The sequence below is a fragment of the Drosophila virilis genome, chromosome X (genome assembly GCF_030788295.1).
Source record: "Drosophila virilis strain 15010-1051.87 chromosome X, Dvir_AGI_RSII-ME, whole genome shotgun sequence".
Lineage (NCBI taxonomy): Eukaryota > Metazoa > Arthropoda > Insecta > Diptera > Drosophilidae > Drosophila > Drosophila virilis.
Window position 1 is genome coordinate 18,050,001 of NC_091543.1, and position 25,832 is coordinate 18,075,832.

The 25,832-nt window shown below is 39.2% G+C and overlaps 7 protein-coding genes across 14 annotated transcripts in view; 4 read left to right on the plus strand and 3 right to left on the minus strand.

The window, feature by feature from the left end:
• The window catches only part of Tob (Transducer of ERBB2), a 15,470-nt gene extending 13,448 nt beyond the window's left edge, over positions 1 to 2,022 (plus strand). For all 3 annotated transcript variants that reach the window (XM_070207081.1, XM_032439880.2, XM_032439881.2), the window contains exon 5: positions 1 to 2,022. This exon is cut by the window's left edge. In XM_070207081.1, coding sequence (XP_070063182.1) covers positions 1 to 168 — 168 coding nt within the window. In that variant the 3' untranslated portion in view covers positions 169 to 2,022.
• A 3,829-nt stretch (positions 2,023 to 5,851) lies between these two features.
• On the plus strand, positions 5,852 to 6,960 carry LOC6636690 (small ubiquitin-related modifier 3). Its single transcript, XM_002060132.4, has 3 exons — positions 5,852 to 6,008; positions 6,397 to 6,513; positions 6,592 to 6,960. The coding sequence occupies exons 1-3, from the start codon at positions 5,991 to 5,993 to the stop codon at positions 6,760 to 6,762; spliced, it is 306 nt and encodes a 101-aa protein (XP_002060168.1). The 5' UTR covers positions 5,852 to 5,990; the 3' UTR covers positions 6,763 to 6,960.
• A 37-nt stretch (positions 6,961 to 6,997) lies between these two features.
• On the minus strand, positions 6,998 to 8,204 carry LOC6636691 (UPF0488 protein CG14286). Its single transcript, XM_002060133.4, has 3 exons — positions 7,805 to 8,204; positions 7,612 to 7,746; positions 6,998 to 7,350 (listed from the first exon to the last, which is right to left on the minus strand). Exons 1-3 carry the CDS (start codon positions 7,974 to 7,976, stop codon positions 7,046 to 7,048), a joined length of 612 nt encoding a protein of 203 aa, XP_002060169.1. The 5' UTR covers positions 7,977 to 8,204; the 3' UTR covers positions 6,998 to 7,045.
• A 115-nt stretch (positions 8,205 to 8,319) lies between these two features.
• On the plus strand, positions 8,320 to 9,548 carry RpL30 (ribosomal protein L30). Its single transcript, XM_002060134.4, has 3 exons — positions 8,320 to 8,457; positions 8,529 to 8,719; positions 9,247 to 9,548. The coding sequence occupies exons 2-3, from the start codon at positions 8,553 to 8,555 to the stop codon at positions 9,413 to 9,415; spliced, it is 336 nt and encodes a 111-aa protein (XP_002060170.1). The 5' UTR covers positions 8,320 to 8,457; positions 8,529 to 8,552; the 3' UTR covers positions 9,416 to 9,548.
• Positions 9,549 to 9,769: 221 nt separating this feature from the next.
• Positions 9,770 to 12,062, plus strand: LOC6636693 (zinc finger matrin-type protein 4). Its single transcript, XM_002060135.4, has one exon. It carries the CDS (start codon positions 9,832 to 9,834, stop codon positions 11,011 to 11,013), a length of 1,182 nt encoding a protein of 393 aa, XP_002060171.1. The 5' UTR covers positions 9,770 to 9,831; the 3' UTR covers positions 11,014 to 12,062.
• Positions 11,747 to 13,953, minus strand: Nipsnap (protein nipsnap). Of its 2 annotated transcripts, none has more exons than XM_015168290.3 (6): positions 13,800 to 13,953; positions 13,207 to 13,313; positions 12,950 to 13,129; positions 12,564 to 12,857; positions 12,351 to 12,493; positions 11,747 to 12,267 (listed from the first exon to the last, which is right to left on the minus strand). In XM_015168290.3, exons 2-6 carry the CDS (start codon positions 13,269 to 13,271, stop codon positions 12,119 to 12,121), a joined length of 831 nt encoding a protein of 276 aa, XP_015023776.1. In that variant the 5' UTR covers positions 13,272 to 13,313; positions 13,800 to 13,953; the 3' UTR covers positions 11,747 to 12,118. The 2 variants fall into 2 exon arrangements, with proteins under 2 accessions (XP_015023776.1, XP_002060172.1); XM_002060136.4 differs by lacking the exon at positions 13,800 to 13,953 and adding an exon at positions 13,549 to 13,678.
• Positions 13,954 to 14,495: 542 nt separating this feature from the next.
• Positions 14,496 to 25,598, minus strand: dpr18 (defective proboscis extension response 18). 5 transcript variants are annotated; one of them, XM_002060137.4, is made up of 8 exons: positions 25,477 to 25,590; positions 25,016 to 25,160; positions 18,126 to 18,481; positions 17,329 to 17,945; positions 16,160 to 16,373; positions 15,745 to 16,063; positions 15,555 to 15,679; positions 14,496 to 15,497 (listed from the first exon to the last, which is right to left on the minus strand). In XM_002060137.4, exons 3-8 carry the CDS (start codon positions 18,301 to 18,303, stop codon positions 15,349 to 15,351), a joined length of 1,602 nt encoding a protein of 533 aa, XP_002060173.2. In that variant the 5' UTR covers positions 18,304 to 18,481; positions 25,016 to 25,160; positions 25,477 to 25,590; the 3' UTR covers positions 14,496 to 15,348. The 5 variants fall into 5 exon arrangements, with proteins under 5 accessions (XP_002060173.2, XP_032296124.1, XP_032296122.1 ...); XM_032440233.2 differs by having other exon boundaries at positions 17,329 to 17,939; positions 25,016 to 25,591; XM_032440231.2 differs by having other exon boundaries at positions 25,016 to 25,591.
• Between the last annotated feature and the right edge of the window lie 234 nt (positions 25,599 to 25,832).

The window sequence follows — 25,832 nt, forward strand, 5'->3', positions numbered from 1 at the left end:
GCTGCCGCTGCCACTGCCACTGCCGCTGCCACAACAGCTGCCACATCGAACGGAGCCAACACTCAGGACTCGACAGCTGCTGCAGCTAGCAACAGTAAACTAATTGATGGTCTCAGCTCGTTCTATGGCACCGGATCCTCCTACCAGCAGCTACTGGTTGCCAACTAGGCAGCTCCCCTCGCCCACCCAGCTAAGGTCACTGTGACCCGCAAGAGACAGAAGCACGAGAATCGCCAAACAATATGCAAACCAACAAAGAGACGACGAACGAGGAATGTTCCAAACGCAAGCGGCCAAAGGCATCTTAATTTGAATTGAAGATAAATGTTGAATGGGCGCCAGAAACTGGCACCACAAAAAACCCCTCCCCTACCCCCCATCTAGAATATATAGAATATTAACACTATTGTCAGAACGTTGTACAAAAGTCAGGGCAGTGCAGAGACGGACGAAGGATATGAAGCGATGATATAGCAAGTCTCACTGTAACCAATTCAAATAGCAATATCCTAACTCATGTATTACTTAAAAAAGAAACAAACAACCAACAACAACAACAACAACAACAGCAACAGCAACAGCAATAACAGCAACAACAACAACAACACCAACAAAAACAACATCAAACTAACAAACAAGCAAAAAATATACAAAATGGATAGATAGTGTATGTAAAGCTTTGTGCTCTGTACTTGCCGAATATGCATCTATATAGTATGTACATATATGCCAGATATACGCACATGCTCATGCATGCATGCATATATATATGGTGTGTGTGTGTATGTTACTAATTGGCATATTCGTGCGCTGACATTCGCACACATTTATTTTGTTATTTACATTACTTCTATATATATATATATATAGCTATATATATGTATATACCTATATCTCTATATGGTAATGTGGAATTTATTTACCAAGACGCTTTGAAAACTTAACGGATGTACATATTTAGATATCTGCATGGCGTACATATGTTTGTATGCGCATATTTGTAGCCATAGGCATACATGAAATACATACATATAAATGCATACAAACAAACATTTAAAGCACGACAGCAGAAAAAAAAAAATAGAATAGATAATGAAACCAACTAGATCGAGATCCTTTTTAGAAACTTCTAAACTTATTGTTTTCCAATTGTTATATATCTATATAAAACGAAAAAGGAAACAAAACCAAAAAGAAAAGAAAAGATTACAAAAAAAAAATCAAAACTCTTATCCAAACATTGGATAACCCTGACATTAAGTTTTTAATTAGTTATAACTTGAGATAAGTTCGGTTTTGTATCACGATAAAAGTCAAGGATTGAAAACTAACCGAAACATGAGAACGACGACATATGGCATACCCTTTGAACCAAACAAGCGACGAATTCGAATTGTAAAACCCAATCGATTTATTTGTTAAATGACATTTTTGACAAGAGTTGCTGCAGCTGCAAGTCTACGATGTCATTCAAAAATCATAGTCTATATCTCTTGTACTTATTTGATTGTCAAATTCCGATGTTATTCAAAATCATAGTATATATCTTTCGTACTTATTTAATTGTCATATACCTTTTGTGTGTCAGATTACGATTACGATGTGAGAACGTAATCTATATTTTATGTATTTCTCAAATTGTCTGCTTAAGATGTGATTCAAAATGAATGTCTGTATCTTTTGTATTTTTTTTTTTTTTCAATTGACAGAAATCTCTATGGCATTTCCTAAGCCCAGTTTTCCTAGGGTATGCCAGCTTCGGTTCGCCGAAGACAAAGAAAATGATGATTATAATTAAACAATTTTTTTGTGTGCTCTATGTGTGTGCGTATTACTATTTGACTTCATTTTTTTTTTTATATGTATATCTATTTTTATATGAACATTTGTAATTTTTATAAAAACAAGTAAAGTAAAAAAACAATTTTATACTTTTTATACGGGCTTACGTAATATACCTTGTGCTATATAAATGTTTACTATAATTTCCCAAAAACAAAAGCAACAAAAAAAAAAAAGAAACATAAGAGCAAACGAGAAATTTATGAAAATAACAAACCAAAACTAATAAGCATTTTTATTTATAACTCACACACATACATACACGCATATATTGAACAACAAATAATAATAATAATAATAATAATAATAATAATAATAATAATCACTATGTATATATATATGTGTGTGTATGTATGTGCACTTACTCAACCTTATAGCGTGACATACATATGTATATGTAAATACGATTGGGAAAGACCCTAATTTGAATTCTAACCGAAAAGCAAACAAATTCTTACTCTACAATTAAGATATTCACATTATAACTACGGTCAACAATTCCTTCTATATAGCGAAAAAAAAAAGAAAGAGAAAACAAAAAAGAAAATCTGTTAAGTATTTGTATTCGATAAATGTGCGTGATTTAATCAATTATTGTTTATCTTTTCGATTATTATGTAAATTAAGTTTTGTTATGCAAAAATGGAAAACCACAAATTAATTTTAACAACTATTGAATTGTATTCGAATATGTACCTACAACATAATATACACGTGTGTGCGTGTATCTAAACTTACCACTGAAATGGAAATTTAAAGAAACATTTAAGTACCTTAAACAAGCTTCTAACTAAACGCTACTGTGATCAAATGCGATGTGGATTAATGATTGCGAACTCTCCCTCTCTCTCTCTCTGTATCTCCCTCTCTCTCTCTCTCTCTCTCTGTCTCTATCTCTCTCTGTCCAGATGGAATATGTTAGCTATAGGCGTTCCGATTTCGCTATAAACATCATTTGATCCCAGCATTCTGATCATGGTAGTACAAAAGTACCTACAAAACATACAAATATGCATTCACAATTTGACACGAAACACAAGAAGCGGCAAATCATTTAGATAAAACTAGTGCATAACAACAACAACAACAACAACAACAACAACAATTTTGTACTTTTATATAAACACATATATAAATGAATATTTAATTATGAATATGAATATGAATATACTTATACTTATATATAGCAAGAACATGAGACATATATTGGATTCTCAATGTTCATAAAATCGTTTAGTTATCTTGTTAATCTATATCAATATATATATATATGTGTATATATATATATATTGGTTAAGTCAGTTTTATATTAACTACTTATGTATCTATGTACAACTAAAGTCTATTTGCCACCAGTTCCACTTCCGAATTCCGTAACAGATAAGCCTCATTGAGCCAGAGGCAGCATATGGGGGGGCTCTACGAGCAGTTTTTCTATGTAACCCGATTGTGTGAGCGCGGCAGAGAGGGGTGGTATTGTTCAGTATAAGCACCTATAGGTGTGCAATACTAATTATTAGAAGCAAAAAACCAAAAAAATAAAAATAAACAACAACAAAATATAAATATTGCTTGACAGGCATTCTCCAATTGTGATACCAATGTAAGACAGCCAAGCAGACAAATGCGACTCTGTGTAGTTAAATGTTATTGGAGTAAAAAAAAAAAATAAATATATAAAAATAAAAAAATAAAAAAAAAAAACAAATCAGCGCTGAGAAGCGAGAAGAGAGAATACATAAATGCCTCGGTATGCCCCACTATAAGTTCTTACCCACGACTGTACTTAGTACAGAACTACATGCATGCATATGTACATATGCATGCGTATGTGTATGTATGCACATACATATATGTATGCATGCATGTACGTTAGACCCACAGAAATGAACGTAATTGATTATAGGAAATAGCTATAAATAGAACAAAACATGGTTAAACATAAAACAGTTATGAAAAGAAAAGGAAATCAAATGCAAATACAAATAAATGATGTAAATAGAATGAAAACTTTATTATATTGTGCATAACTGTACATAGTTTAGCGGTCTATTCATATATGTAAACGGTGAATGCTAAATAACTGTTTTTACGAGACACAAGAAAACGACAAAGAAGAAGAAGCAGATGATGATGATGATGATGATGATGATGAAACGGGAAGTGAAAATACACCTATATTAGATCAAAAATGATCAAATTGCTCATCTCTAGTTAGCGCGGGTATTCGGCAACTATCTATACACAATAGGATATCTATATATACATATATGTACACACAAAATATATATATATATATATATATATATATATATATGGGACATACTATATATTTTATTATATTGACAACACACAATACAAAAAGTAAAGCAAAGCAAAGCGAGTATTGTACATGCTTATGTACATCGTTAGTGCATCCATCACAAATAACAAATGTACTTACATATATTCAGCTGAAACTTTCAGAATTTATAGATAGTACACTTAATTCTTTATTATAATATGTGTACACGGTTCTTCATGTCTTATCTCAAAAAAAAAAAAAAAAAAAAATTGAAGAAAAAAATCGCTTTTTATACCTCGGAGTGTGTTTCTATATGAATATATGTACGTGTACATACGTCTGTATGTATGTATGTATATCAGAAATTCAAATCATATGTCTAGAAAAGATTTTTAAGTATGTTACTGTATATTTCGGATGTAAGTAGTTAGATGACAATTCATTTATGATTGTAATTTTTTTTATATATTTTTAGATAACTTCAATTTTAATTGCTAAGCTTTTTCAACATCTAAATGTGCATTATAACTATACTTAGTGCATATGTATGTACGCGCATGTGTGTATGTATGTGTAAGCGAACCAGAATTTTAGATATCCTTTTTCCAAGAATCGATATATATGTATATGTGTTAACATGTAAATCAAATAATGCTCAGCAATTCTATATGTATGCATGTATGTGTGTGTGTATGTGTGTGTGTGTGTGTGTGCACAGAGTGCGATTATATAGAATATTCATCTATATTTTTTGTATTTGTATGCATGTATGTATGTGTGATCTGTGTGATAATCAGGCTGCCATTCCATTTTCTATAGTCGGATTTGCTCTATAAATGCGATATTGGAAAAATATTGGCATTTTATTCATACAAAAATGAAAGCTATATACATGCATACATACATGCACACATGCATACAGCTTTGCTTGTGAGTAATATGTTTTTACTCATACATAGATGCATTATGTGCATACATACATATGTGTGTAACAATTAATAATTAAATAAATGCATATCAGTGAATACAATAAAAAATAAATTAAAATAAAAGATAAACCTACATACATACATACATTGAATTCAAAGTGCTATAGATGTACATATGTATGTATGTGTATGTGTACACGAACTTAGTATAACAAAAATATATTCAATCAATTAAAGAAAAAAAAAAAAAAAAAAAAAACAACAACAACAAGATGAAAAAGAAAATAAAGAAGAAAAGCAAAACGTGTGTACATAAATATAGAGTTAATATTGTAAATGTAACATATACATATACATATATGTATACATATATCTCTATATAAACAAATATAGATTTATGTACATACATATATGCATGTATTATGTATAGAAAAGTAATAACTTCCATATTGAGTATTTTTCATATTACCTTTAATAGAATAAAGATTATCGTATTATTCAAAAATGCCATTTGCCTATTGATTGATTAAATAAATAACTTATAGAAATGCCTTAGCATAATCAATTATCTATACTGATCAAGATTATATATACTCGATTCTTCATACGTATTCGAGTCATCATGTAAATATCAAAGATGGGAATACCCTTAATTGTAAAAAAAAAAAAAAAAAAATTGTTCAGTTCACCGAACACAACTTCATTAATTCTAGTTCCGAACCGAGCAGCGCAGCACTTTTTCGCTTTTCCCTTGTTCCAAGCACTCCGAAACCAGCTCAATTGAACTGGCTCAAAGTGCGAACATCAAAACACTAGCGGCTATCGGTCATCGCTGATTTTGTTGTTGTATCAAACTCACTTCGCTGACAACGTTGGCTTTAATTGTCACACTCCATTATAATATACATTATCAGAACTCCGAAAACAACTAGAAAATGTCTGAGGAAAAGAAGGTATGTACTCATTTATTTGTTTTGGCTGCCAAACTGTGGCCTAAATAATAATGCGCGAATATGTTGTTGAATATGGTGCGAAATAAAGCCGGCGTGTGTTGTGTATATATGCACACACACACACACACACACATATATATATATATATACATATGTATATACGCACATACAAAAGCAAACAAAAATAAAAATGGAACATGTTTCTCACATTTGAAGCTCCGCATTCAAATATTAGCGCACGTTGGAGATACGCAATTTGACGATTTGTAAAGAAGAAACAAAAAAGAAATGCCGCCAATATTTGTATTCGACATTGAAGAGTTGCATGCGCAGCAGTTTGTTGTATTTATTAATCGTATACAAATATTGTTATATATCATCCGCACAGACTGAAACCGAGCACATCAACCTGAAGGTGTTGGGCCAGGATAATGCGGTCGTACAATTCAAGATCAAGAAACACACGCCTCTGCGCAAACTAATGAACGCCTATTGCGATCGAGCTGTAAGTCTTCCATTTCCATTTCAAGTTCAAAATCAAATTTGTGCTCATCATTTGGGCTTTTCCCCTCCATCTCTTTAGGGCCTTTCCATGCAAGTGGTGCGATTTCGTTTCGATGGACAACCGATCAATGAGAACGACACACCTACCTCGCTAGAAATGGAAGAGGGCGACACAATCGAAGTCTACCAACAACAAACTGGCGGCCAATTTGATAAAACATTGTCAAGGGGCTTATGTTCGCGCCATTGAAACGCCGCTTGTTCAATTGGCTTTCATTTTTGCACCATATCTTTATATACACACACACACATATATACACATACATATATATATATATATTGTATAGCTATATATAGAAGACAACGCCGCCGAATCATATTTTGATATTGTACAGTTACACTGCTGCGATTGCATTTGCAGAAACAATAAAAAGTATTTAAGAATGAACTCTGACATTTCATCGAAACGAAACCAAAATTAGAGCTTATAATTTATATGTTAACTACTTTATTTTTGTTGTTGCTCTAACCTATTAGCTATTTAACATTAAGCCCTCGAAGTTGATATCCTCGGGCGCATTGTCAATGGCAAAATTGAACTTGAACTGGCATCCATTGCCCGTTAGCAGGCTGCTGCTCGGCGCAGAGGCATCAGCTTGAGCTGCCACGGCCGCGGGCTGGCCAGCCGCTGGGCTTCCGTCTGGCTCGTTATTGTTGCCCGCGGGCAGCGCAAAGTCAAAGCGAAAATCCTTACCGGACGTTAGCAGCGCTGACTTCTTGACAAAGCTTGACTTCTTATTCGTATCGGCAGCTGCAGTAAATTTGATTTGCTTTGAAGCTGAAATGTAAACGAGAAAGAAGATAAATCTATGAATCTTGCACTAAGATCCGCCGTCCACAGCGCCTCACGTATTAGAAGGAGACAGACAGATAACAAGTACCATTGCCTGATATATACATGACATATTATAGCTTAGCATTAGCTTGGCTTGAACCAAGAAGTCGCTTGATTCGCCTGGCCTGGCCCCTTCCACAGCATATCAATGGGGTCTATCTGGCTTGCATTTAAGCTGAAGTTCCATGCACATATCTCTCTTACCTAGCAGCATTTTCTTCTCTTCCTGTTGCATTTTTAGCCTGTAATCGCCCAGGGCGAGCTTCATGACCTGCCGCTTCTTAATGAGGGGCGCCGTTTGGCTTGTTAATGTTTTCAGGTTCTTGGCCGTATCCTCAGCTGTGTTGGGAATGTAGTTGAGTGTGGTATTATTAATGTTATTCGGTTGAGGGCATACCAATTTTTTGGCTCAGCTTGCCGCTGTCTAGAGCTGTTTGCAATTGCTGGACACACCAGCAGAGCTCCAGCTCGAATTGTATGTCGTTGTCGCCATCGAATGTGTTCTTTTTGGGTATCGCCTGAATCGGCGGCGGCTTATTTACCGATTTTGCGCTTTTCCTTCGATGCATGTTTATATGCGGCTACATGTGCGATAGATCACAATAAAGTTGTACACATGCATACACATGCAAGCATATCATATGGCCGTGTGCATGTATGTGTGCACGTTTGTGAAAACACTTGCGCCTTCACATGTTCGCCATCTTTGTGACGTCAATAATTCTATTCGATATTGTTGCTTGATGAAAGCGATGAAAGCGCAGAGCGGTATTTTTTTCTAGTCATGAAAACAAAGTGGGTTGTAATTTGTTGAAGAAATTAAACATTTGCGAATATACAAAATTTGGCGGTTTACTAATACAATTGTTAATTTATCTAAGCAATTTAGTTACTAATCGATTAGTATAAGCAGCCCTGTCGTGCAATTAATCGTGCTGTTCGACATCAAGCCCAGGGCTAGTGTATAAATATTTTCTGCAGCCCTGACAGAGGCAGCGTGTTTCCGTTTTTCGTGCAATTCTGCCTTTTTACCACCGTCGCTCGACCAAGGTAGGTTGTTTTGCTCCGCGTGTAAAGTGGAAAAAAGATTGCTTAAAGTTATTATTCTCGTTTGCATATAGTTGTTTTTGTGAAAAACCTTCAACATGGTTGCCGTAAAGAAACAAAAGAAGGCTTTAGAGAGCACCAATGCGCGTCTGGCGCTGGTTATGAAATCCGGCAAATACTGCCTGGGATACAAGCAGACTCTGAAGACCCTGCGTCAGGGCAAGGCCAAACTGGTGCTCATCGCCAGCAACACGCCTGCTTTGAGGTGAGAACGAACATGTTCTGGTATTGATTCAAATTAGAAGCAAATGCTACCGAGAAGTAGATTTCCATTACGCCCAAGTATGAACAGCGATAATTAGCTGATGTTGTAGTTATTGGAACCATATGGAGTCTTCTTTAATGCTGACTGAGAAATATGATTCCAAATGAATAATATTGATGGAAACTATGGAGTAGCATAGTCTCGAAACAGCACCAGCGGCAGCCGCCAAAATGTAAGACACAGCAGCGCGCACGAGTCTCCAAATGGTTCCAGTAACAACACACACACACACACACACACGCACGCACACGTGTGGATGCTTGGGTAAGAAATTGTTCTCATTGGATTTGAATAGTTATCATAATTGAAGCTTATGTATATATGATGATTTTTGTAATTCCGATCGCCGTGACGAATTTTATTACTAGAGACTCTTTCTGAATGCCAAACGCCATAGAGAAGGGCATAAAAAGTCTAGATAAGTTTTGGGCTGGTATTAAATGTTATATTCTTGATGACAATTGCAGGAAGTCTGAGATTGAGTACTACGCCATGTTGGCCAAAACTGAAGTCCAGCACTACAGTGGCACCAACATTGAGTTGGGCACCGCCTGCGGCAAATACTTCCGCGTGTGCACGATGTCCATTACCGATCCTGGAGATTCTGATATCATTCGTTCTTTGCCAGACAATTAAAGGCTTCTCGGTTTTTTAAATGTTATCTTAAAAAAAAACCATTGAAATGGTACTTTTCGTACATTCGAAGGTTTTCTTTGGTCCTACCACATTTTACTACTGGGTATGATTAATAAAAAAAAAAATGGAACAACAGTTGTCTTCTTTCGTGGGCCGATTTATTTTTCAAAAAGATTTTTTAATTCAAGAGAAATTGCAAAATACCCAGATTTATGAGCTACTTTAAACAATTGCTATCGAATCGATAGCATTGACAGGAAGTTCACATTCAAGCATGCAACGACCCACTGTACATTTAGTGATGGATGCCCGGCCGATAACTTTAGAGCCTGCGCTGTGGGGCACACGAGAAATGTGCACATCACTAGCACTGTTTTAAATAGATTTTAAGTAACCTTACGTTCGGTCTCAGAAAAATGGCTTCCGAATACCTGAGTGGTTATCAAATACCGCTAATGACAACGTCAGGAGCACAGCCGGAGAAGATTCGCGAGATTGTGAACATTGAGCTGACTGCGCCGCCAACGTCTTCAGTCAGTGCAAAGCGTTTGCTGCGTGCCGGAAAAGAAAAGCCAGTGGCAAAAATGGAGACCGATTCAGTTGTGCTGAAGGATAATGAACCAATTCCTACGGTCACATCCCAGCGCAAGCTAAAAAGGAAACTAAACGAATCCGAGGAGGGCGGCGAGGGCAACAATTTGGCGATTTTTCAGGGCCGCGACGAAAGCTACCCGAACGAGCTGAACAAACTGATTCAGCCGCTGTCCTGTCAATTATGCAAGGCACAGATGACCTCCATGAAGAGCGCCAAGGATCATTATGAGTCCAAGGCGCACGATCGTCACATTAGCGCGTGGCTGGCCAAAAACTATACCGAGGTGGGCTTGCAGACGCCGCCCATTAAACGTCTCGTGAAACAGGGCCCCACCGGCCCGAATGCATTCCACTGTAATCTGTGCGACCTGGCGCTCACATCGATGACTCATGCCCGCCAGCACTATGCCGGGCGCAAGCATCAGCTGGTGGTACAGAAGCGTTCAAAGCCATCTGGAGCTGGATTCTACAATGAGGAAGGCAAATGGGTGCGCACTGGCACTAAAGCGGAAGTTGTTCCAGACGACGGCCGCTTTGGCATTGGCGAACTATTCATCAAGGCAACGGCTGCAGCAGAACTGCAAGAAGTTTCCGCCAATGGCGAGCATCAGCAGCAGCAGCAGCAGCAGCTGATAGTTAAGATACCTGTTGTAGACGAAAGCCTTACCTGTAAAGTATGCAAAATCAGCGTTACATCCGCATCGCAAATCAAAATGCATCTCGATGGTGCCAAGCACCAGAAAAATCTACGCAAGCAGATCCTTGAGGAGGAGGCAGCCACTCTTGACGCAAGCGGCGGCCAGCAGCAGAATTCACTAGCAGCCGCCCTCGCCACCGATACGAATGGAGACCTATCCATGTATCGTACCCCTTCCGGGTCCTATTATTGCAAGCTATGCAATAAGGCCATGAATCACATATCCATATTGCAGCAGCACTTGCTGGGCAAGAAGCATCTAAAGACTGTGCGTCACCAGACAGAGAAAACGATCTCCACCCAATAAGCAATAAACCCAACTATCTATGAATAAAGCAATAGTTGCTTAACAAATGTCAGCCGCATTCATCACGAATTGTTCCCACATTCTTGCTGGTCACACAAATTTGTTATACCTCAGCACCTTTTTGGCGCAGACGAATGCCATTTGCCAGATGTTCATCGTCAATTGGATAAAGCAATCACCCTATATCTAGTATCCCGATCCTTGTCGATCTTATACCTTCACGAGGATATTATAATATTGTCACGAACGCCTAGCAGATCCCATTCAGTAAGAACAGTATGAAAAGCCCCATCAACGGTATAGCCATATCCGGCTGGATGTTTCTAGAGTTCCGACTCAACCTGCATATATAAAATTGGGTCTGATCGGATATCTGTATATGTCTTGTCTCTCTAGCTCTCTTTAGCACAATCTTATCAAGGCCGGATAGCTTATCAAAGGGCTTGTGTGTAACATAAGCTAGGACTTTGATATGATATGCTCTGAGATATACATATAGAAACATGCAGACGGAAATGACTATATTTAGTTATAGGCGCTTTTGAAGAGGAGCTGCAGCAGGGAATTTGATTGTTCACAGACATTTGTAAAAGTTGGAAAAATTGAATGTACATCCGAGAATACGCTAGTCAATATTTTAGTCATAACTATAAAATACGTTTTTATCTCATTGTACGAATCATTTTGTGCTACTTAATATAACTATATTAAATTAGTTAAAATGAATATTAAATGCAATTCATTCACAATTTATTTATCGTACATAGATTGGATTTTCAATTTTCATATACATATGTATCTTTTCTGATCATTTTGATTTTTGATTAGTTTTCTCTCTTATTATTCGCTATATCCACAAAACACATAGCTTTCAAATGTTTGACAACAAAAATGCACTTTTATCTTAAGTAAATAGCAGCTAAAAATGAAAGCATTCAAATGCTGGCATTATATACAAGTTTTCAACAGTAGGAGCAAGGGTTAGAGCGGTGATAGAGGGGGGTACAACATTATTTGTTAGTCAATGTTTCACAGCATTTAAAATCAAATAGTTAGACACAGAGCCGGTCTGCTGATTGAATCATTCTAGTTTTATGTGCACAGTTTACTGTGTGGGCGAGAACTCAGTGGGCGCCAGGACGCGGCAGTGCATCTCGCGAATCAATGGCACAGTATATGCCACACACTCATCCCAGCCGGGTGAGCGCCAGGCCGCCTCTCTGGTCTCCTTGCGATCCTGCAGCGATTTGTAACCTGCAGACAGGGAAACATTATTGGCTTTCATCTGATAAAACACATGACGAATGTGAAATGTTCTTCGTTTGTTGTCGCCTTACACCAAATGTGATGGACATTATAGAGTCGGCCAATCTGTGAGAAGAATCCAGCAAAGGCCTCATTGTTATGCTTGCGGAAGTTGATGGCACGCGCCCAATTGTTGCCCCATTCGATCATGGTGCCCGGGGTAAGTCGATACGATCTGTACGGGCATAGATGCGAGAATAAATAGCATATCGAATGGATTGGAATCGAGCATATTTGCAACTTGCCGCATTTCGTAGATGTTTTTGCCCGACCGGCTTTCGATTTGTGGCCAATAGCTGAAGGCCAACAGATATTGCAGATGGCGTGAGCGCAGGAACTTGGAGCGCTCGTTCATTAAATTCAAATACTCTGGATCGTTCCACAGATCCTCTTTGGCCTGATCGATTTTCTCAAAGCCGCCCGTATATCTCCACAGATGCAGACACTGATCCATGTCGCCCACTTGGACGGTCCATGAGGCGACCAATTTGCACGATAGGCTTCTCTTCTTCTCATTGATAAGTGCCACGGTATTTTTGCTGCGAAACAGAAAGAGAGCGTGCGCGAGAGAGAGAGAGAGAGAGGGAAAATGAATTAATATAACTTATCTACGATCCGATCTGGCACTCACTAATTATTCAGATAGTTGCCCATGGAATCGGGGCGTACGTTGTGCGTATGCAATGCATATATAATTTCCTTGTCGCTCAGCATGCGACTGTGCGACTCCTTTGTCGGCTCGATCTTTCGCACCAGCAGCTTGGAGAACCACGACTCTGAGTCCTTGCAGCTGGCGGTTGTTGAAACCGACCTGTAAAAGTAATCAGACACATGAATGCGATGCACATTCCAGGTGCTTATCGTCTACAGATATGTGTACCAACTTACCGGACGGCCGCGACAGGGCCGGCATTGTGGCCCATTGTTGACAAGATGTTACGTAGCTTCAACATGTTTGCCCGGACGATTCACACGCTCTGCTTGGGATGTGGGAACTGTGGGAAATCACTTGCATGTTATTTATTATTTTATTTTATTTTTTTTTTTTTACTACTGTTATCATTCCAGTCGATTATTTTCATGATCGCTTTTTTTTTCTTGTTTTTGTTTTTGCATTGCCCCCGTGTACTTTAGTCAAGGTGAAGTCAGAGTCAGACGGAACACAACTGGCAAAAGGAATCGTTTTTCCCATCGACAGTTGTTGCCGTTCATTATCTTAGTCCCACCCACCTGTGCCCGGACACGGGCATTTATCCCAACAGGTAGTTTAAAACGTTTTCGTATTTAATTTTGTTGAAAGCGGCTCAAAGCATATTCTTTATGCAGCCTCTAGCACATTAATACATATGTAAATATACCTATATACCAATACATATATACACACATATATATATATATATATATATGTACCTATATACATAGGCCTTATCACTGGGCAATGCAAAAAATTGTACACACTGTTTGACCGATTTTAGACCCACATTTTATGCGCTGCAGGCTGTTTTTCAATAATGATATTAAAAAAAACTGATGTTATTGACTAAATGTTAATGTTATGTATTTAAACAAAAAGAAAATATAAATTCGTGCTATAAATAAGTTTGCGATTGCCTTTAAAAATATCGATCGGCATGTTGTTTGCAAACGATAGTTTTGCAAGCTTGCAACTTATCGATAGTTCGCTAATTGGCAGCCCTCATTTGATAAACAGCTGGAAACTGAGTATATCAAATGTGTGAATATGTGAAATATAGCCATAAATAGGAACGCAAAGGCCCATCAATGATTATGTCTGGTAAGCGTACAATATTCTTAGGCATGCGGTTATGGCTGCTGGCTAACAATGTTAGTTAACTTGAGTTAATAAGTTTATTTTTTGGGCATACAAAATAGATGCCAATTAAATTGCAACTAGCTCCTGAGTTCCAATTAGAGTTTGCAAGTTCTGAGTGGAAAATCTAACTGTTTGATTTCACATTGCCTTTAAATGAGTCGGACAAAAGCAGACTGCAATGGCACTCACTGAAAACCTAATTGCTACGACACAGAAATAATAGGAAATTCAACTTTAAATAATTAAATAAGAATTAAAGTCGAATAAATTTGTGCAAAATAACTATTGAAATGCACAACTTTCGATGATGAAAGAAAACAATTTTGCCAAGATTTTATATTTGAAAGTATGTATTTTGATTTATTTGTAATATAGCTTGATAATCGTGATAGAACATGATTATCGCAAATTTAACAATATTGGGGGGATTCTCGGGTTTTATTAATCGATTCGTACAGTTAACCGTTAACTTAGATCGTCGTGTATACAAATCAATACTTTCTTTAACTATACATTTGGGCTAGCAGAATGGGGGAAGGAGGTTTACATTTCGGATAAGGTAAAAATCCTAACGTCTGCCATTTTACAATATTTACAAACATACTAATTGCCAAAAATACACAATTAAATGTCAAGAACTCATGTAAGTGAAAGTTGAACTTGCTTACACTCAAAACGAAACAGATTAACAAATTTTATTTGATTTTCCACAAATGTTTTTTGTTGTATATTGTTATTATTATTATTATTATTATTAATATAAATGTTGGGCTACTTCATTTGGGGGATTAGTTAAACTGATATTCCGAATTTGTTGAAACAAGTTGTCGACTTTCATTCAGAGGAATATCAATGAAAGTCGTGTAAATTGATATAGAAAATTCTCTACCTCTCTCTCGCTCTCTCTCTCTCTCTCTCTCGCTCTCTCAATATATGTATATATATGTTATGAACGTTAATCTGTATGTAGTATACGAATATTTGTTGGACAAATCGATCAGTTTAGCAGTTAGACAGCGTTAAGCATACACATACACATATGGAAATAATTGGAGATGCTCTATTTAAGTAATTCTCTTTTGTTTTGGTATTTAAATCGTATCTGTATGTTATGTCTATATAGTAAATGATTCGATGCTGAGCACAAATGCCAACTCATCATTCCAACTCATCATTCATCATTCATCATTCATCATTCATCGTTCATCAGTGATATTGTGAAGGTGCGAAGAATGGCTCGCGAGAGCATAAAAACAAATGAGAATGAGGACGAGACTCCAGGTGAGTGAGAAGCAGCTGTCGGATCTGTGTGCCAAATTGTGTTGGACTGCGGCGGGTAATTCTCCTGCAAATGCAAAATTTGTAATATGTTTTGTTTTGGGCTTGCATCAACAGTTATTACCCGTGAGTACTTGAACTTGCACAATTACAGTGAATAGTCTACCAAGGGAACAGGAATAGTTGCCGCTATCTGAGAGCTTGGCTTCTGGTATGGAAATGCGACTGTTGAGCCATTTATCGGATACGCTGCAAAATAATTGATTGATTGAATGCATGAATGGAATGCACATTGAATTCGATGGTAAGCATACCTGGAACGTCTATTGGTCGGTGCTGGCAGCGGTTCCTCGTCCTTGGCCCAGGTAATGAAGTTAGTAAAGTATTTCTCCAGCTCCTGGCTCGAGAATGTGCTATATGTTTGATTCGCATCGGCGATCAGATTTATGTCGCTGCCCGTCTCATTCGGTTTGTTGGCTGAGCCGCTCGAGCCCGTCGATTTGAGTATGCTGTGGCGCTCCTTTTGGAAGAAATTCCGAGATATTTGACACTGCAGATCCACAGTGCTGCCGGACTTGTAATATCTGTCGCCCACATCGCGTTCATGCTCATCGATTATCCTTAACGGCGGCTCTGCAGCCAAAGCAATTCAGATAATACGCCGATTAGTTCATTTTGGAGATATATGTATGTGTGTGTGTGTGTGTGTGTGTGTGTGTGTGCACCTACCCAATATGGTCAGGTTTGTGGTGAAGACACGCGGAGGATGCGTTGAAACCTGGCACATATAGATGCCAGCATCTTCCCTTTGCGTTGGGTTTATCATCAGGCGCCAATTGTTCGGATACTGAAACTTGACTCGTATGCGTGGATCCCCGCTATATGTGACATTTCCAACGGTTAGCAGTGACACCTTCTCAGTTGTTCGCCTCACCCACATTACCTGCAATCGGCAATCGATCATTTAATTTCCTCTATTTGTCTGTATTTGCAGTGAAACATCAAATGACTGGGCGTAAAATAACTTAGTCTGATTTGTTTGATTTGGCAGCGTTGCCAGCGGGTTCCAAAATGTTCAGCTTACGTTGCCAGCTAATTGCAAGAATTCGAAATTTAATTTGAAACGTTTTTTTTTTTTTGTTTGTTAATTGGATTGCACAGCGTTGCCATGCGTGCTGCTTTGCAAACGTTGCCACCTGATTGCCGAAATTCGAAATTGAATTTGGCGCAAATACCAAATGCTAGAGAATTAAACGGGCACACCTGTGTGGACTGCAAAGGGGATTCCAGGGATTGGCTTAAGACTGCGTGTTTTTATTTTTTTAACACCCTTGCAGAGTGTGTTACAATTACAGTAAATAGTCTAGAGGGGTTTTGGCCCTCTACTCTAATTTTATTATATTCTAGATTGTGGCATGAAATGTGCAACGCCTGGATGGAGACATCTGCAAGCCAGAAAAGTATATATACTCCAGATCAGCATCAACAGTCGAGTTGATAAAGTCATGTCTGCATCTCCGTCTCTCTGTTTGTCTGTAAAATCTTATCAATATCGAATATCGGACCACTTAAAAGAGCGATCGGTCGAAAAGTAGGTTCATTTTTAGCCAAATATTCTGTACTCCAAGATGCTTATGTAGAACGAGCTTCACTCTCTCAAAAAGGAAATGTCTACAAGGAAATTACATTTTCGGCGTGTCAAAGATATCCTTACTTTGTCCTTTTCTAATATTCTGAGTACTGTTAAAAATGCAGCAATTCCCTAGCATAGTTTGTGATGTCCTTGACAGTCCTCCAGCATGAACAATTTAGGAAACTATCAACGGAGACCAACAGCTGATTGTGGTCTAAGCCAATTCATTTGCTTATCAATTATCATGGCTAATGAGCCCGCTTACCGTCTTATCCTTGAGCATGCCGACGCGACAGTTGAGCACAGCTTCCGTAAATAGATGCACTGCAGAGACGAGAGTCTTGCCGGGATCAACTAGATTCGATGGCTCCTCGAAGAACGGACCGTAGTGGTTCTCATGATGATACTTGCTGCGAAATGTGCGCGAACGTTCCGCATCAGCGGAGCCGCCAACGGTCCAGTGGTTCCTGGAGCGTGTGGCATCCAGGTTGGGTTGCTTAATGGTGCTTCTGATGCTCTTGGTCGTTGCCGCCGCTGCCGTCGCCACGCCCGTGGACCCAAGATCTACAGCATTATGGTTCCTAACCGTTGTCCCATTCCCGATCCCATCGCTGTCAACTGCAGTTCTCATAGAGGTCTCGCTTCCCATCAGCCGGACAGTTGTTAGCGTTGTAAGTCCAACTTGTGCTCTGGCTGTTGGTAGGGTCGGTAGCGCCTCGGCTGGCATCGGTGAGACGTCGGCTATTGCGGCTGTCGAGTCCGCAGCAAGGATTGATTGCGATTTGGTAGTGGTATTCTGCTCATCAAAATAGAAATTATTTTCTGTGCTGTTGCTCTGTGTGCTCAGGCTCGTTGATATCGATGCACTGGTAGCTGCTGTGCCTGGCCGAAAGAAATTGAGAGTGGACCCCCACCCGACCCCACCAGATTATTGATACATATGCAAGAGAGTGTAATTGTGGCCAGTGCTTTCTGGGGCAAAGGCCACTCGAATTACATGCACATATTTAATGTGTCCCTCTGATATTGGAACCGCAATGGCCCAGCTTGCCTCATACTTACACAGGACACAACGAAACTGAAATCCAATCACAGTGAGAACGGCGAGCAGCCGAACAAGTCTCAGGCTTGGGCTCAGGCTTATGCTGGGTCTGTTCTGTAACTGGGTCGTCCGTGGGAGCTGGTGGGCCGCGACTGTTGCTGATGCTAATGATGTGTTATTAACTTTTAAACGCCTCATCCTTTGCACGGGATGACGTGACTTTGATAAACGGGCCTCTTGAAATCAGAAACCTTCATTTTATTCCTAAAACGTAGCTGCCCTCAACGCATCCAGGCGCTATAGACAGCATAGGCCGTGCATCTCAAGCTTGCCGGTCTACATGGAAAGTTCTTTTCTAGATTTTTTGTTAGATCAACTGGAATCATACAAAAGAAATCGGTTTGGTTTAATTTGGCTTGGGTCTAGTCCAGGTAAAGCAGGTTGACTTCCAAGCAAGCGAGAGAGAGAGAGAGAGAGGGAAAGGAGGAGAGCAAGTGGTAGGGGCGAAAGGGACAGACAAATACCCCAACAACAAGTCTATTAAGAGGGAAGGGGAAGGATGGCGACAGGGGGAAAAAGTGAGTGACAAATATGATGCTGGGCCGAAACATCATCCATAAGACCCCAGAACAAGTCAAGTTGAGAGAGAGAGAGAGAGAGAGAGAGAAGAGAGAGAGAGAAAGAGAGAGAGAGAGAGAGAGGAGAGGGAGGGGGAGGAGACGGGAGGAGAGAGATGAGAGAGGAGGAGAGTGAGAGTGAGATCTGGAGCTTGACTTAAACAACGGTCTATTAAAATCCCATCAACAAGTTTATAAAGAGGGCGATAGAGAGAGAGAGAGAGAGAGAGAGAGAGAGAGAGAGAGAAAGATAGAGTGAGAGAAAGAGACATGGAGCTAGTCTTAAACAGTCTCTTTAAGACCCCAACAAGTCTTCGATTAAAAGAATGAGAGAGCGAGACAACAGGATATGGGGCTGGGCTGAAACAATGGCTAGAGCACCCCAAGTCTATAGAGAGACAGAGAGAGATAGAGAGAGAGGGAGAGAGAGAGAGTGAGATCTGGAGCTTGACTTAAACAACGTCTATTAAAATCCCATCAACAAGCTTATAAAGAGGCGGATAGAGGTAGAGAGAGAGAGAGAGAGAGATAGAGAGAAAGAGACATGCGGCTAGTCTCTTTAAAACCCCAACAAGTCTTCAATTAAAAGAATGAGAGAGAGAGAGAGAAACCCCAGCTATAAAACAGTTTGTGTAGATGATGGTATTTATGCTATAGAATATGACCGCGTTTGAGGGAACCGATATTTTGATATATAGAAATAGGATATTCGTGGAAAAACGTCAAAGGTGTCTTCTTCTGTCTCGTGCGGGCGTCTTCTTTGTCCTGGCTGGAGCAGATCCTTGAAGGCTCTTCTCTTGAGCCACCTGACTGCACACCTTCCAGCTGGGTCTCTTGAATGCTTCGACTTGCCTGTCTACAGTCTCCATTTGGAGGTCTCTGTGCAAGGCAGAATCTGTGATGTATCTGTCAGCACTGGTCAATCGGTGCAAGGACAAGTTTTGGAGATGCAATGAGCCAAACCTGGATACCGTTGCTCCAAGTTGGCGCCACCACGACGTCGTAAGCTGCCCCTTGGCAGCGAAGTGGCAACAGGCTGTTGGCCTTGGCCATCTTAAAGCGGCACTGCTTGGAAAGGCCATCTTGGCGCTTCTGCCAGGGTGAAGGGGGCTGTACACAGACTGCTGGAGCCTTGTAGTCGACCGCCTGGCACCTGGAGGCATTGAGCTTGATGAGCTGCGTGCCCAGCTCTCAGGCAAGTGGATGTATGCCTGGACCCCGTTCGGAGTCTGGTTTCGATTTTTGACATAATTTGAGCAGCCCAAAACTGAATTATTTGCTATAGAAATCTGATTGTTTTTCATTTCGGTTGAAATTCATTTCTTTCCACTAAAAAATCAATCAGAGACCAAGTTTTACACTAATCGGTATGCTTGTACCCTGGGGTAAAAAATTGTTTGTACGTTCGGAGCGTTGCATATATATAGAAAATTGTTAAATATTGCAAAGTCCGGAAAATAGAAGGAAATCGAATTAAAAATGTGATGAAATACACTTTGTACGGGCAACGTGTCCCCCGTGTAGAGAAGCACGTGCAAAGGTGTAAACTGCGTTGCGTCACTTATTGATTCAGCGTTCCGCTGCTGCTGTGGTTGGGAAAACAAAAAGCTTGTTATTTTTTCTATTTTCTTTTGTTTTTTTTTTTTTTTTTTTTGTTTTTTGATTTGTTTCTAGAAACTGATTTGTAAGCGAGTTTTTATTGCCGTTATACAGATGAATAAAACGAATTAAAGTTTCTTCCTACGGCAAGTTGTTGTCTCCTCACTGCGACGTCGACGTCGACGTCGACGTCGACGTCCATCATAGTTGATGTCCCGTTGTGCCCCCGTGCGCCCCGCTTGTGCTTGCTTATTACATTTCTCTCAACTTTCATTTCCACTTTTGTATCGGCTGTGTGAACGCTCGGGGCGTGGCAGGCGGCTGGGCGTGGGTGAGACGTGGGTGAGACGTTGCCAGCGCTTGCCCTTGGCTCAAGACATAATCACCGTAATAAATATTATATTAGTGAAGTTGTTGTTGCTCTTGTTCTCTTGCTGACATTCGCTGCCGGCCTCTGCTCTCCGTTAGCTTTTGTTGTTTTTGCTTTTTTCTATTTCTTTTTCCCTTGCTGTTATTGTTGTTGCTGTAGTTAGCTGTTGTTTCGTTTTGTTTGCTACATTTTTGTTGTTGTTTCTTCTGCTGTTGACATCTGATTTGCCATTTGCTGCGATATTTTATTTTAAAGGGGCGCGCACCGCCTCGAAACTATGCACAGCGATAACAAACGGAAGGCTTAAAGCCTTTTGCGTATTCTAATTGCACTTGATGGGCGGACCCAGGGGCCCACAGTGGGTATGGTGGATGGAGGAGGGCCAGCGGGGCACACAGAGCGGACACGATTTTCTCATAACATAGCAGCAATAAAATCTTAAATGAGCTCTATGGCGACGCTTGTACAGCGAAATTTCATTTTATGAAATTCTCGTGCTGTTCTCGGTCCTAGCTCTTGGCTCTCAGCAGCAGCGTCATCATCATCAGAAGCAACATCATCATTAGCTCAAGAAAAAGAACTGTAATCTGTACAGCTGAGTTCCAGCTGCAGACTGTCACGTTCCTGTTTTCTTTCGCTCTCTCTCTCTCTCTCTCTCTCTCTTTTTGCCCGACCCAGACTCAGGCCCAGCGTCAGCATTTCCTGTGCCTTACCTGACTTTGACTAACTAGCTCTTAACGCTTAGCATATGCGTCCAAGCTACCCTCGAATCTGCATGCGTGGCCACATACATATGCACATGTGTATGTATGCACATTCGTACGCATGTATGTATGTATGTATGTCTGTATGTATGTCGCAGAGCACCTGCTGTGCCTCAGTGAGTGCAAAACGTGCTTTGTTTTGTTTTGTACGCATTACGCGTAAGTCTTGTACGCAGTTTAGCTATACCCCTCGTCCTACCATCCCGCTGGCACCCATAGCCAGCACCCGTTGTGTTTATTACACCAAATTCTTCTTGTTTAACGCGTATATATTCAGATTAGAAACTTCTTCAGGCGCCTACGGCCGGTTGACATCTTGGGATTACGCCTGTTCTCAGCCGACGCGCTAACTTTGTTGACTTTCGACACACACACACACACACACACAGTCGAATAAGTGTGTGTGTGTGTGTGTGTGTTGTTGCGGTGTGCTCGACGGTTAACGGAATTTAACAAGGTTGCGGTTTTCGGTTTCGGCATGTGGTACATTTGTCTGCTTATCAAAGCCGAAGGCCTGGAGGAGTGATGTACAGAGGTTAGCCTAATGTTGCTTTCCAACACTAATTTGTAGCGTATACGTAATACGAATAGGTGTGTGCATGTGTGTGTAGCATTTGCTTTTACTAATTAAAGCTATAATTTATGAATCTAGATATTTATTTCCAAAGAAATCAAATATATATTATACTATATTATGTTGCTTTCCAACACTTATTTGTGGGGAATACGTTATATTGATGCATATGTGTACATGTGGTTGTAAGATTTGCTTTAACCAATTAAAGCTATAATTTATGCATCTTAATATGTGGGACCATAGAAATTGAAAATATTACTATATTCTTATACTGTAGAAATATGATAAGAAAATGTATTTCGATAAGATCTTTCGCAATTCAACTGCTTGTTAAATAACGAAAATGTCAATCTGAAATCTTTCTGTATGTAGCTTGAAAAATTGGATTGAGTACATAAGCAATAATAAGCATAAACAAAAAGCTTCAGTTTTTTGTTATTTGGTTATGCAATACCTAAATTGGAGATATATATCTACATATATATAAAACTGTTTGAAATTTTCATTGCACGTTAAGACGGGGTTCCGGGTAATTCCACGCGCAAGTGTGGAAAATTGGCGAAAAACGTTTGTATGATACTTTTTTTGTTCACCATCCGATCGGCCTCAAACTGAATTTCAAAGTTTTTTGTTTAAATTTGTTTGAAGGGTGTTTCACACTTTTCGAAAAATCCATGCCGTCTTGGTGGAAATGGGAGTCAAAGACTTGGTGGATGACGTTTCGCGCTCAAATTCATTTTCAAAGCTCTATATGAAAAATCATTTGAGACGTGTTTCAAATTTTACGCAAAATCAAAACTTATTCGGTGGAAAGTGCATTTCAAAGATTCTGTTGGTTAGATAAAGACTTTCATCTCGACTCGACTCTAGCACTAAATACAAGACTTTTTTGTCAATTAGACCTGCATAATATTCACATTTAAATGTATTTAAGCTATATTTTATGCCTCGCCCAGTTGGCGTTAAGCTTTAAAGCCCACATATTTTGAACTGTGACCAATTTAGCAGAATTAAGCACTTGAATTGAGCCTTGAAAAAACACATTTATAATGAAAAAAAGAATATGATATAATATTGTTATTCCCGTCAAAGGGCTACAATATTAAATATTCCAGTCAATTGTGCAATTTGATCTGCGTTAAAGCGAATAAGCTACTAAATATATTAAATGGCAATTGTTGGCAAGACTTTGTGCAATATCTCAGCCAAATTCAATAATTATTTGAGAAGTTGTAAATCACATTATCGGGCACATCCTCAAGGAACTAATGTCCTTTCAGTTTGTTCACTTTGCCAGGCAAATATTATTGCTCGGAAGGCCATTTAAATGCTTTAAATAAAATATGATATTGTTTTATCCATCTCCAATTATTAAGCCTCGAATCCTTGGATTGTGCTCAGCACGGCGAGGCAACGAACCTGCCATGTTAAGGGACATGAACATTTCTGTGGGGCATGCAACAACACTTGTAATAATATGTATGTGTGCACACACCTGCACACACCTGCCTCAATGTATTTGCACTTCACCTCGCACTGGCATAAATGTTGGTTTAACCAAACTAATTGTTTTAATGCGAATAAATTATTCACACCACATTAATCAAAAATGTATATTTGCCTGACTTTGATGGGCTACCTCAACCGAATTACATTTAAAATGAGTTAATTAAAGCACGTAGTTTTTGCAAAAGGAGGCTGGCAGGTGGTGGGGAGGGGGTGGTAAGAGGGGAAACAGCGGAAAGGGAGGCATAAACGAGCTGAGATTCTTAAAAAAAAAATGGTATTTATATTATTATAGAGCTATAGGTAAAGAGGGGGGTGAGAGGGTGGAACAAGAAAAGAAAGAGACAGAGATAAAGAGCGAAAATAAAAAAGAGATAAAGCTAGAGAGTTGAGAGAAAGAAACTAATTTGTTGGGGACCTAAAACCAATAAAAATGTCAAGAAAGAGAGAGATAAATGGATAACGAGAGAGGGAGAGAGAGAGAAAGAGAGAGAGAGAGAGAGTAGAAAGTAGCGAGGTTTTTTCGGAAAAATTATTTGTTAGCAACCAAAAATGAACTAAAATATCAAAAATATCATGAGCGAAAGAAGGAGGGGGAGAAAAAAGAGCGATAAAACGAGAGAAACCGGGAAATAGAGAGAGGGCAAATAAGAGAGATAGAGCGTGAGAGTTGGGAGAGAGAAGCCAATTTTGTGGGGACCTCAAAGGCAAACGAAATTTACAAATATTTTATAGCAATGAGCCAAAAGAGAGAGAAAGAGGAAGAGAGAAAACGGAAGCAACAAGATATAAACCAAAAATCGCATGTTTGAAGGACCCAATCAATTAAAGCTCACAAATCGTTTGGCCAGAGCAAAGAAAAAAAAATAAAATAAAAACAGGGTTAAAGCGAGAGAAAGTCTCTTATATCACAGACACAAATATTTGGTATTATTTTTTCGGGATGCACTCAATAACATTTCACAATCGAGAAAAACTTGCAATGAATAAATTCAAACGGTCTGTCAAAGAAACACGAAACAAGTAACACGTCTTAAAGTATTTGCTAGTGTATGCCATAAAATACTAGTATATACCAGAAAATACTAAAAGATTTGTAGCTGGATTAATTTAGCTAACAGATCGAAGTTCCATTGAACATTTCCGGTGAGCGACGTCCTTAGATAGATATCAATTTTTCTGTATTTTAGTTTTCATTAGGTTTTACAAATAACGGAACAATAGGCGCCTTGGGCCGGCGCCAGGTTAAATATCCGGTTAAAAACAAACACACACACAAAAATAATAAGAAGAAGTAGTAGAAAAACTGTGAATGTTTGTCGAGCAGAAAATGGGAATGCAGCAATAAAAAAACGCCGACGGAGACGGATGCAGCAGCAAGTGGATAAATCTCCCGTCCGTCCGTGTGTGTGTGTGCGTGTGTGTGTGTGTGTGTTAAATGAGTTTGAACAATTTAATTGTTACAACTTTCACTAACCCGGTTTGAATGGTTTTTAATAATTTGTATTCCCAAAATCGGCTAATGCGATTAGATGCGAGTTGCGGCAAGTTTGTTTTTTGTTTTTTTCTTGTATATTTGTGTTTATCCTTTTCGGCATTTGCGGCACATCACAACACTGGCACTTGTTTGCATTTGGCAAAAAGAAAAAACAAAAAACAACAACAACATCAAGAACATTAAAAAAAATTACAAAAAAAAAAATTACTTGTACTTTTAACGCGCGTAACGGTATTTGCTCATTAACTGTTTTGGTTTTTGGTGAATATTTCAACTAGTTTCTCTGTGCTTAATTATTTTTTTGTTTTGAACGGTTTTCTTTACTCTTTATTTGTATTTTTATTTTTCTTTTTATTTTTATTGTTATTTTTATTTTCTGTGTCTTGCCCATTTACGCTGCTCGAAGTGGCATTCCGGCAGCAGTTTGTTTGAGTTCTTACTGAGTACTTGACAGCGAGACGACCACAAGAGGCGACAAAGACGACAATTGAATTTTGATGTTTTTGCCAGTGCGGGGCCAGCACGTGGGCATCGCTTATCCTTGAAAACAGTAATGAACTGTCGTTCGCAAAATTACAGACACATTGCGAAGCATCCAAATGAACAGCTCGGCTGCCATTGAGTGCAAGCTCTCTGTTCACTGCACACTCAAACTCTCCAGTTTGCAGTTCACTCAACGATGCTCTCTACTCACCACGGCCACGGTGTTGCCGTCCACCATATGTGGGGAGTGTGCCAATGTGTCCCAAAGCTTTGTGCTGAGCGCAGCGGTGCATTGAGCAACTGCTCAAGGGAT